Below are 12146 nucleotides of genomic sequence, written 5' to 3' on the forward strand. Positions count from 1 at the left end.
AAGAGGCCTGGAGTTGAGGTTCAGCGCCAAGGATTGGCTACAAAACGGGCGGGTCCGGCCCCTATCCTATCGAGCCTCACGCGCCCTCAGAACCGAATCCAGCAGGGCCACGATGCCACTACTCTCGTATATTCCTGCCTTTCGCATCGTGCCAAATCTCACCATCAATTTCTCCCAAGAACTCTTTGGTCCAGCAAGGCTCCCAACCATGCGCCACCTAAGCTGGCACGAGGTGTGAATCTCCATGAGTGAGCGGGTGTTCCACCTCCACCGCTCTCACCAGTGCTTCATGCTTTGCGCTTCGGGTGCGGATGTCAGCTTTGAACGGCAGAGGATGTTCAATGGCGCCCGTAGCAAATCTCCAACTAGGCTCTTCGCCCTTGATCTCCCTGATATCAAATGCTGCCAAGGTCTGTGCAATCTCCAACCACATCATTCGCATTGCGAGGTAGCGACCAGGACAGATTCGTCGGCCAAAGCCGAAGGTAATGCTTTGAGGGTCTGGTTCAGGGTTGTCACCCAGAAATCGATCGGGGTTCCATTCGAACGGATCTTTGTAGACCTTCGGGTTATGATACATGCCTGCGGCGTGTGGTACGATTACGGCTCCCTTCGGTATGACTAGGAAAAACAGTAAGTCAATAAACTCTCATCGGATCAGGCTTGAGCTGGTCCAGCATCGTATGGAGGTGACGTTGGAAGTGTCGGTCGGAGAGGGCGTCTCAGGGAACCTTGGAACTCACAGTAGTTTTCGTACTCATCGTCTTCGTCCGCGAGATGCGGGACACCGATAGATCCAAGAGATTTCCAGCGTATGATTTCCTTGTACAGAGCTTCGACATACGGCAGTTTGGCCTGGTCAGAAATGTCGGGTAACCGATCCGTTCCCACAACGGAATCGATCTCTGCTTGCGCTCTGCGCTGAGAATCTATCTTCGAGGTCATCACCAGGAAGAAGATCTCTATTACGCCCACTGAGGTATCTGCACCACCCATATATAAGCTGTAGCTAGTCCACTTGAGGTGAAGCTCTTCAGTCGACGTCATGCTATGTCCGAACTTTTTATGAACTTCAGAAACCAGCGACAGTTTGTTGGTCTTTTTCGCCATTTGTGTGGTCGTGAACTCGTAAGCCTTCCTCGCACCTGCATGCTATAGTAAGATCGAGTCAGCCTTGAGCCAGATCAAGTAGGTGGCAAACAGGCCAGGGGATCAATGTGTGTTGTGTCCTTGCAAACTCGTATCACACTTGGGGGGGCCCTTTCGAGGCTTGAGAGGTCGCAGAGGGGCAACTCCTGGGCACAGCTTAGGACTAGTGCATCCCAGAGCAGAAGCATTGTCCCATATGCTCCCTTGCTTTCGAATGAAATGTTCATGCGAGGTTTGGTTCTAAATTCTACGAAACCATGAGGTCTGGTATCTTGAAGCAACCGACACAAGGCGTTTAGATTGCACAACGGGCCTCTTCAGGTTCAGACATTGCGAGAAATTTCTGAGACTTACCAAGCGTTCTCGCATCTCGCGTCCCTTCTTCTTGAAGGACGCGCCTGGGACCCAGTCCGGAACATATCGAAGGAGTGGGAAGGTATCGACAAGCCAGTCGCCCGGCGTAATGAGGTGCGAGAAGTCCTGCATCGTTGCCTCAGCGAGATCTATCAAATCGTCTTTCCCCGACGGATCGCTTGTGTATCCATATAAAATCTTCAGACTGGTAGCTCCGGATCCATATCTGATGTGATCCAGGAAACCCTCGGACTTCTGTAGCAGACGAAGCAGATACCGCCGTGACTCGACATCGTATTCCTGCTTCCATCTGTCAACGGCAGTGAACGATCCGAATTGAGCATGCGTCATCTTTCTGTAGGCACGGTGCACATCGTCATGTTGCTGGGTTAGCCAGGCGTGCTCATATCCTGCAACAAAGGAGGCCATGGGAAAGCTTGGCCTGCCGGAGTACTTTGCGCTGCGCTTGTCCATCAGCTCAGTCGCGATTTGAAGGTCGTTCAGGACGATGAAGGTTGTTCCAAACACTGTCATTGAACTTATCGGACCGTACAGTTTGCGATGTTTGGTCCAGTATTCTTCTCCGAACGACTGTTTGTTGGGAAGGTCCAGTAGATTTCCAATGAAAGGTATGCGCTTTGGTCCTGGAGGTAATCTAGCGAGCTGCCTTGCTCGGGCGGAGAAGAATGTTGCCCAAACATAGTGGACGACCAGACAAGCGAGGATGAGACCGGCAATGGTGAAGTACTGTGTGCTTACTAGTTCTGTAGCCATGCTATCGAACTGTGAGGTGTGCATAAGTTGCAATCATACAGGAGGCACTTGCCGAGCTTAAATGCAGCATGGGCTTCTGGTCAAGACAGTCGCCCTTGGGACTGGGAAGTCTCGGTTTGGCAACTTGCAGCCGAAACTCTTACTATAAGGCCTGCCACCCTTGCAGGATTACGGAGGCCTGAGTAGCCCATGAGATGGTCCAAAAGCATGCAAATGACAGACCACGCAGCAGTTCTGGTACACTATTGGTCGAGCTCGTGGTATAGGCCTTCCTCAAAGAGGAACCGTTGCTCGTATATTGATCCATTGTTGCGTTGAGCTCAAGCCGTCACTGCTAGCAGTCGTATCAGAAGCGGTCCTTGGCGGTAGTGGCGTGGTTGAATCTTAGGTGCTGTTGACAATGCCCAGGCGACGGGGATGGGTAGACACTTATGGCCCTTGTTCCCTGAAGCAGGGAACGAAGAGCAGGAATATGCCAAGCTGCTTATGTGAGGTGTGTCGTCCGCAGAGCCTAATCTCGCGCAGAACGAAGCTCCAAACGAGACAGATCACGAGGTATAAAGCTGAGCCATCGAGTACCTGCACGTTCCCAAGCATCTGTGGCCGCCAGGCAAGATCAACAGGCAGCTCGAGAAATTGTTGTAAATCGAAAAGGGGCATGTACTATGTAATGTGTACTCTAAACCATCGATACCAATTCAGCAAGATGGTTTTCGAAGAGCAGAGTGGGAGGTATTGAGAGAGATAAAAGTAGGATTCAGCATCTCCGGCTGCCCGCGTTATTTGTGGTCCCAGCTACTATATCGCTCCCTGTCCTACGCAATCCGTCCTTTGTTTGCCTCCAAAAGACCCCAAAACATGGGCCTTAACACAACAGTTGGACGCCACGCCTAATAGCAACAGGAACACATGCGTCGCGGGTATCATAGCATACAGAAGTCGACGCCTCCACAATCGCGTCAGTACGCGACCTGGAGCATCTGCTTGCGCCAGCTCAAATGAGAAACAACCCAATGGTGTTGTCGCGTCGTGTATACTGGTCATCAAATCGTTTATTGCATCGAGGAAACCAATCTCAGATGTTTTGCTATTGGTAGCAGGGGTCGAAACTCTCGGCAGCCTGTGCGAGAGTGTCAAGATCCGAAAATCCCCGTATCAGCGGTGGCATAGGTAGATTTCCAGCTGGAAGCGGTGGTAGTCTGACGTCCATCGGCTGCATGTTGTTTGCCGACATGAGTGCATCGTCGGTCATCGGAGGATAAATCGTTGTCGGCGGTGACATATTCTCTGGGATCGGCTGCTGGGGGAGCAGAAGAGGATTTGGTTCCGAGAAAAATGTTGGATCTCCCATACCGATAGCCAACTCATTTGACGAAAGTGGCTCCAGGGATGTAGTTTCGGAGGGAGGAGACCGCTTCACTGAAGAACCCGAAGCCGGATCCGAAAGTGACGTGGCGTCCGAGTCCTGTTTTTTGACATGCTTGTTTCGCTGTACGTCTCGCGCAATGGCTGCTTTACTTCGACGGGTGTGGGCATCATCCGAATTGCTAGCGTTCGAGCCCTTGTGCGTCCGCTCGTGCTGCTTCATGTTGTCCTTTCTCGTGAAAGCCTTATTACATACGGGACAGTGAACGCCCTTTTCACCGGTGTGTTTTTTGCCATGGCGCGCGGCGTGCCCAGAAGTGGTGAATGTCGCAGAGCAGTGATGTGACTGAGCATACGGACAGGGGTACTTGTTGTTCTTGCCAGTCGCGGGAGCAGGTCCCGACGTTACAGGCGAGGTCTTGTTAACAGATGTTGCGGCGGAATGGGTCGAGGCTGGAGTCGGTAATTGAGCAATATCTGCGAGTGTAGGTGCCGGGAGAATGGGATACTGGACAGGCGGTTGTTGGAGCATCGCTTTCGGTGCATACTGTTCGGAAAGGTTGGGACCGATCATGAGTGAGTTCTCCATGAACGGAGTTATTGTTGAGGGAGAGGGTAGAAAGGCACCCAGATCTTGACGCATGACATTGTCGTATGCCAGAAGATTAGGGTCAGCAAAATTGTATGCAGGAGTTATTGGAGAGGGTGAAGAGTCCATGCTGCTGCTGGAATTCTTGGAGGAGCTGGAATCGTAGCGGAGGAGAGGTGGAGTAGAGCTACTGGAGGAGAACGAGGATGAGCGTTGGTACTCTGTTTGCCGGAATAATGTTGGTCTTTCTTGTTTGGGAGATTTGCGGGCGGGCGACGGGGACCGGCGCTGAGGGATGACGAACGACGGAGAATCGTTGTCGTTGAGGATCGAGAAGAGTCGTTCCCGAGGGTGGCTGCGAACATCCATTGTCAGACCCTCAAAATAGATGGCCAGCTGAGATGACGCTGGCTCAAAAAATGACGGCTAAATGTGACGGCTTTCGACTATGGTCGGAGAGGTGGCAATTGTGTTGTATTTGTGTTGACGCGACGACAGAGGATCGGTCTAGAACAGACACTGATTGTAACAATATTGCGGCGGGTGGGCAGTGGGCTCAAGCAGGGTAACGAGTGCAAGTCGAATTACGTGAGAGCAAGGCGGTATGAATTGTGAGATTCTTGGACGACTGAGAAGTGCAGGGCACGAGGAGAGAGGGACGTCGGCACGCGTGGTGTAAGAGCAACAAGAAAATGGTAGGAGTGTGGAGGGGAGGGTCCGAGTATTCAAAGGTACCAGGATCAGTGGAGTCGGACCAAGCAAATGTCAGCGGCGCCACTGGTGCGATACGAAAACCGGGCTTTCAGATTAACGGGGAGAGCATAAGTTGGCGACTTTGGCGACTTTGACGACATCATGTTCCATTCCTAGGCGGCAGGCATGAAACCCAGAAGGCCTTGCATCGCCGATGGCAGTAAAATCGCACGTTTGAGTGGCTTCAGCCAGGCCTGCAGCACGACTCCACAGGCGGGTGAGTGGGTTCTTCCCACCCTCGATCGCTGATGCGCCTGATGAACCGCCCGGCGCAGGTGGCTTGTTCCCGATTCTTTGGGAATCTCAGCTCGGACCCTGGGGAACGCCTTTGGAAGGTCTCGATGGCCGCTCCGATCATGTGATGCACACATTCAACTAAGCAGCATTCTCGACTGCAAGCGGGCTGCTCAGTGTGGTGCGACAACAACAATGACCAAAACGTGCGACTACGGGACAGCGTCCCCAGCTGCGTACCCGCCGAAGACTCGCGGGTAATGATGCTGGAGGAGGTCAGGGAGAAAGATCGAGAAAAAGGATGACCATCGTCGATTGATTTTGTGGGATCGAAACGATGGCCGGTGGAGCCTGAGACGCAGCGGGCTGGGGCACCCGGCGTTCCCTGGATGGGAGTTGACCCTGCGCGCATGCAGACGATCATTTCGCATTCGAGAAAGACTGCTTTCTCTACCCTAGCCAACGACCAGATCGGCTGATCTTCTAAACTTGTGAATTGCCCAAATTTAGTGTCGTATCTCAGCTATTGCTTCTGAAGCTCCCTAGTGTTCAATCTCTTTAGAGGAGTAGACGGCTTCAGGCTGTTTACTGTAAACCCAGATCGCAAGACTGACATCATCCAAGGCCTGGCAACAAACCCCGCCGCTGACTGTGGTGGCGGTCAAAGGGTCGCAAGCGAGGCGTGGTAAGGCCCCAAGAAGCGCCAGAGCGAAATGACTGTTTGGCGGGAGTTTCTAGTCTTGGATTAAGCACAAACTAGTCGAGGGCACCATGCTGAAGTCTGATCGGGGTTTTGAGGCAGATCGGGATTTGCACAAATGCAGGGACCCCTTGCGCGTCGCGTGGCCGGAACGGCTGGAGCCAAGAATGATATCATATCCTTGCAGGCGTTGGCTGTGGATGAAATGCCGGTCAACATCAATCATGAACAAATGCGCATCGAATTTCTGCATGGAATTTCAGGTTGGCATGTCGGTCCTGTTCGCAAATTTGGAAGTGGTAACAAGGGGCATCAATGGTCAGTTCCGCTGCGAGAGGGCGTCAACACGAGGATCGTGATACTTTGTCCGATATTCATAGCCTGCGGCATGTCGAATCAATGCTGGAGCTCGAATGCTGCAATGGTTTGAAGTCGTCAAAATAAAACAGGCATCCGTATACGTAGTGCACTGATCAGCCGTCGGCAGCTGTCGCGTCCCGAAACACGTGCATTGCCATGGTCTTCGTTAAACGGTGGATGAACGGCGAATGCGCTCTTATTGAAGGGGTCAAGATCTAGGGTTTGGTGTAAAGATATCCTGCAGGGTACCATTCATAGGGGTACCCAGGGTCCAACCTCGCCGCCGTTGATACTAGACCACATGCAGGGGAAGGTCAACTCTATGCCCACCGCAGCTCTTCTGGCCAAATCGTGAAGAAGCGGACCATCCCGAGGCTGCGTTGCATACAACTTATATCACTGTCGGCTTGGGCAAGAACTTGTACAGCATCACGTGTGCAACTACTAAGCGGCGTACATGACTCCTTGAAACTACTACTGAAGATTGTGGGAGCTGTTCGGTATAGTGGTCCTTGATGCTCTGGTCACGGGCTCTGGCGGACATTATGGTCTGTGTATTGTGCCTAGTCAACTCAGGCGCCTGAAGTAATGCTCTATACTTTGACTTTAAGCTCCCCAATGTCTCAGCAGTCGAGTTGAGCAAGCTTTGAGGTTTGCGGATGTAAATGCAACAAAAGTACACCACATGCCCAATCCAACGACCGAAGCCCTTAGCAAATAGCGAGTCATTTGATTGCGACTTACAACGCCAGCAACGTGTCATGTACAGGCCACCTAAGCAACGTCATCCCCTTTGCATGCGGGGCGTTACTACGTCTAACTGTAAGCACCTGAGGCGCAGCAACGACGTGGCGTGCTGGTAGGCACTGCGAGGCAGACTTGCGCAAAGGACTACGCTTCCTACTGGACTTTGCCACAGGTTGCACTGCCACTGCTGTGCTGGCGACAAAATATTGGCTGGGGCAATCGTCGAGAGGCTGGGGCCGCCGGCTTTACTCTTCCTCCTCGCCCCGATCCAGGGCATCCTCTTCACCCCAGCGCTCAACTTTACCCAACCTGTGTTTTCGCTTTCCAGCACCTTGGTACCATTCTGGCTGCCTGGCATCTCTTGGGCTGCGTTTCGGTCTGCTACCCAATTGCACTCGAATTTGCATTGCCAAATCCCTGTGCTCAACTCTGCGACTGGGCACCAGCATTACTGTGACTTAGGCGCAACCCACCAATTACGTATGACCGACCCCTCTATCGCCAACCTCGCCAACGTCCGTCTGCGCCCGGTTGTGTCCACAAGGAACTTTTGCGCCCTCCTGTGCACACTCGCCTCCGGTCTGTAAGCCTGACTTGCTCGCCAAGCAGACTTGCGTTCGCAATTCCTTCTTCAAAAGCCTCATACATTGCCCATCTCAACATCACTTCCATCACCCACACCGTCGGCTCGTTGTAGTACAGCGTCGCACCATCACCGCCTGTTGATTGGTCTGTGGTTTCGGCTCTTCGCCTGGCCACACTGCCCCTACTTCGATCGTTTGCCCCTCGCTTCATCCTCTTCTCCCTCCTTCCGCCATGTCCCGCTACGACGACGACCGTCGCCCCCGCCATAAGCCCACGAGAGATAGATACGACGATTACGACGATATGTCATACGATCGTGATGCGAAATCCACCACCATCGTGAGGCGACGGGATGACTCTGTCTCCTCCATTGAAGAGGTGACCAGAGACTTTCCTCCGGGTGATCGCGGAGGGGCTGTATACCGCGAGACGACCGTAAGAAAGTCCGGCCACCGACCCGCTGGCACCCGCTCCAAGTCTTATGATGACGACGACTATTACGATGATCGTTACTCGACCTACAGTCGTCGCACTCGTCGTGACCCGCGAGATGACGATACCTATATCTCGAGGCGAAGCAAGAAATACGACGACAGAGGTAGGCCAACTCCTGCAGCGCCCTCCCAATCATAGTGACTAATATTGAACAGACGACCGCCGTCGACATTATGATTCGTATTCTGACTACTCGTCTCGCAGCCCATCTCCTCGGCCCAGGAAAGACAAGGAACGGCGCAAGTCGACCACTGAAGAAGTCCTGAAATCCATCGGACTAGGTGGCGTGGCAGGTGCCTTTCTTGGCAAGGGCGGGGACAAAGACAAAGACCGCTCCCGCTCCCGCTCTCGGTCCCGTGACCGCGACAGTCGTGCCCGAAGTCGTCGTCGTCGAGGTTCCTCCTCATCTTCTGGCTCTAGATCACGTGGTAAATCTCGGAATGGCAAGAAGGAGCGCGGCGCCGAGGCTCTGAAAGCGGCCCTCCTGGCTGGTGTCGTTGAAGCGGTCCGTGCACGCAAGGAGCCAGGCGGTTGGGGCGGCGAGAAGGGCAAACGCGTCCTCACCGCTGCCGTTTCCGCTGGTGGCGTTGACGGCATTCTATCCCACAACAGATCTGGAGACCACTCTACCCGTGATGTTATCGGTTCCGCTGTCGCGGGTTTGGCTACCAATCGCATTGTCAATGGCGCTCGTTCGAAGTCCCGCGGTCCCGATGAACACGGCCGTCGAGACGGCAGTCGCAGTCCTGATAGTCGCGGCCGCAGTCAGTCTCGTGGTGGCATTGGCGACCTTGCTGCAGGTGGTGTCCTCGCTGCGACTGGCAAAAAGTTCTATGACAGGATCCGCTCTCGATCTCGTGGTCGCGCACGTTCGAGAGAATCCTCGTACGACAGCTTTGACAGCCGTCGCTCGCCCTCTCGCCCTAAGCCTGAGCGCAAACGCAGTTCCAGTGTCTCCGCTGCTGTCGCCAAAGGTCTCGGTGCCATAGGACTCGGCGGGGCGGCTGATAAGATCGACCCGGAGCGTCGCAAGTCCAAGCAATATGACGATCAAGCATACGATGACAGATCCAGGGGCTACGATGATAGATCCAGAGGTTATGATGACTACTCTAACGGTGGATATAGAGACTCCAGAGATGTAGGTGCCCTTACCCCTGCCGGCGCTGCCGGGCCCGTCGTCGGCGCTCCTCGTGCGGCCAGTACTAGCCGCGTGCCTGGACAGCCTTACAGAGCGGACTTCGGGCCCCACCATACCGGCGACCCTGAAACAGACTCCGATTCTGACCTGGGATCCAGTTCCGGTGATGAGAAAGATATGAAAAAGAGCCGCAAGAAATCAGTCGTTACTGGAGCTCTCGCCACCGTGGCTACCATTCATGCCGGTCACAGTATCTATCAATCTATGGAGAAGAGGAATGCACGTCGAAAGGCTCTTAAGGAAGGCGACATATCGCCTGAGCAAGCACGCAGGGAGAAGAACAGGGCACGGCTTCAGGATGCGGCCAGCGTGGGCATTGCCGCGCTGGGTATCAAGGGAGCGTACAGCGAATGGCAAGGTCTGCGAACCGAAAGTAAGGAAATTGAGGAGAAAAAAGAGGCAATTGAACGACACAAGGTCAAGCGGGATGCTCGCCGAAGAAAGGAGCAAATGCTGGCGGCACAATCGTATCGCGAAGCAGGATTCAACGGATCTCTGCCGAATCTTGCACCATCCGACTCCCCCTACTATGGAAGCGACACTGGTCATTACGCCTCGCACACGCAGGGCCCTCCACACTACGCCGACGATAATCCGTACGCATCCTACGCTGCTCCACAACCAAATCCAAATCAATACTCTACCCCGCCACCACAACATCCGCAGTACAACCCGCAGTACAATCCGGGAGCGTACCAGCACCCATACGACATACCACCACCTCCCATGGGTCCCCCACGAGCCGATACACGCTGAGGTGTTTGGCAGATGTACACGCATCTTACGACTTCACGATGACACACGTTGACTGCTCTGAATAATTCGAAACGGTACGAGCGAAGATGATAACATAAACCGCACGCCTACTCCACCGGCTCCAGCTTTCTTTTGGGATTAGTACGGAAGCCTCTGGCTATGATGACACGATATTGCATGATGCTTTCATGAGGATTTGGCACAATCACTGGAAGCATGGTTTGAGAAGAGCTGAGACGGCTCAAGCCTGCTGGATGTTATGTTTTGAGGATAGACAATCATGATTGCCGTTCATATCGTATGCTCCAGCTCGACTGTAATACTGTAGACTTGCCGGTGTGAACCATGTCCTTGGAAGCAGTCGCTGCCTGGTCACGCCTATCATGGATACGCTTGCGGCTACCGATCTCAAGCAAGTCGGCCGGAGGAAGCCTGGTCTTTGTATCGTCGCTGGTCACAGCTTGAATCGTGAACTATGCTGCGTCTCCGCCGTTATCAGAGTACAAACGCGTGTTGGCAATCAGTCATTTCTATCTAGCAGTGCCCCATCTCACCGATCAGCCACCTGGCCAAGGTGAGTCTCATCGCATTATTGCCAGGTTTGACACCTTTTCAAGATGCCACTGAAGGAGGATGCATTGACATAGCTTGCGATGCGATTCTCGCCAAGACTTTTACTGCCTCAATGATCGTTATCATTCTGGTGTGCTATACCGAACGTAGAGCTCAGTCTCCATCCCATTGCTGTTACTGAAACTTCAATCACGAGTGACGTTCGAATCTGCGATCATCTCCACGCCTCGAATGCTTCTTGCGGACCTTGCTGCGACTACGGCTTCTGGCGCGTATCCGTCCCCTTCCACGGCGTCTTTCTTCTTTCTCGCGATATGAGTTTCGGCATCCTCTGATATCCGGTGAGTAGTGCCTGACATGTCGTCTATGTACGCGTGTGATTCGCTCCGGGTTGCGGCTCTGACTGCGGTTGAAAATGTACCTGCGAGTCTTTGAGCCGCCACCACGCTCGATGATGACGGGACTAAGACTTCTGTTATATCTTGAGCCATGGCTGAAGCCTCGGGTTGGACTCGGGCGCCGAAACCCGGAAGGATCTGGTCTGGTGACGGTCATAACTGGGGCGCTGCTGCTAGCTGAGGCGACCGGGCGGCGTTGAAGACTGGATGCCTGTCAGCTTCGGTGAGATTGGACGGGTTTGATAAGCCCCGGGAGAGGCGCAGTACCTGCGTCCACGCCTTCTTGTGTCTCCAAGGCAAGTATGGACGATTTTACCACTGCCTCCGATCCTCCGATGCCCGGCGTATCTTCTGCTCAACCCACCAGAATGATCATGATTCTTTTGTGGCCTGTCGAAGAGAACGGTCCGGCGTCGATGCTTTCGAGACTGCGAGCGAAACAATCTTGGAGCTCCTGGCTGTGGTCGGCAATAACTATTTGCGGACACTTCTCGGGATTGATAGCGCGAACTGATATCCTTGATCAAGAAGGAGCGTGGCATTGGACTGCCGGCATACAGGTGCGCAGAGAGAGTGGATGAGTCATCGTCGAAATCACTCCTTGATGTGCTTGAGTCGGTCTCCCAACTCTCGGAAGAATCTAAGTCGGTCAGGCATAAGCCGTGGCGAACCTCGATGATGGTTCGGTACATGGTGTGTGGATGAGGCTATAAACAGACAATACGCAGGACATGGGTTCTCCTCCGGCCCTTGTTTGCATACAATTGCGTGGGAAGAGGAGAAGAAGCGATGCCTCGTATGCTTGATTCCACCCTTGGATCAGAGGCTGTGGAAGCGTTGGTGGGATCAGTCACTCGTGAGATAGACTCTAAAAAGAGCCCGGTATGGTCTTATACTAGGAAGCTGCGAGTCTTGGATATAGGTCACATGGACCTGTGAGTTGAGGTACTAGTACTTTCTGGTGTGACCGAACTTTGCAACAGGGCGAATGTACAACTGCCAGAAACAGGAACCTCAACCAACGGGTGAGCAAGGAGATGTTGCACGATATGCATTCCGAGCCATATTCCTAGACCATTACGAAACCCTCCCACTTTCCTTGCCTTCTTGCAG

The 12146-nt window shown here is 53.5% G+C and overlaps 3 protein-coding genes across 3 annotated transcripts; 1 reads left to right on the forward strand and 2 right to left on the reverse strand.

The window, feature by feature from the left end:
* Window positions 1-217: 217 nt before the first annotated feature.
* HMPREF1541_08742 (uncharacterized protein) lies at window positions 218-2277 on the reverse strand (the record flags this gene model as incomplete). Its single annotated transcript, XM_008723060.1, has 3 exons — window positions 218-621; window positions 744-1152; window positions 1504-2277. 3 exons carry the CDS (start codon window positions 2275-2277, stop codon window positions 218-220), a joined length of 1587 nt encoding a protein of 528 aa, XP_008721282.1.
* A 1087-nt stretch (window positions 2278-3364) lies between these two features.
* Window positions 3365-4600, reverse strand: HMPREF1541_08743 (uncharacterized protein; the record flags this gene model as incomplete). The annotated part of the gene is made up of 1 exon (XM_008723061.1): window positions 3365-4600. One exon carries the CDS (start codon window positions 4598-4600, stop codon window positions 3365-3367), a length of 1236 nt encoding a protein of 411 aa, XP_008721283.1.
* A 3241-nt stretch (window positions 4601-7841) lies between these two features.
* On the forward strand, window positions 7842-10062 carry HMPREF1541_08744 (uncharacterized protein; the record flags this gene model as incomplete). Its single annotated transcript, XM_008723062.1, has 2 exons — window positions 7842-8208; window positions 8261-10062. 2 exons carry the CDS (start codon window positions 7842-7844, stop codon window positions 10060-10062), a joined length of 2169 nt encoding a protein of 722 aa, XP_008721284.1.
* Between the last annotated feature and the right edge of the window lie 2084 nt (window positions 10063-12146).

This window comes from Cyphellophora europaea (assembly GCF_000365145.1).
Source record: "Cyphellophora europaea CBS 101466 unplaced genomic scaffold supercont1.9, whole genome shotgun sequence".
Lineage (NCBI taxonomy): Eukaryota > Fungi > Ascomycota > Eurotiomycetes > Chaetothyriales > Cyphellophoraceae > Cyphellophora > Cyphellophora europaea.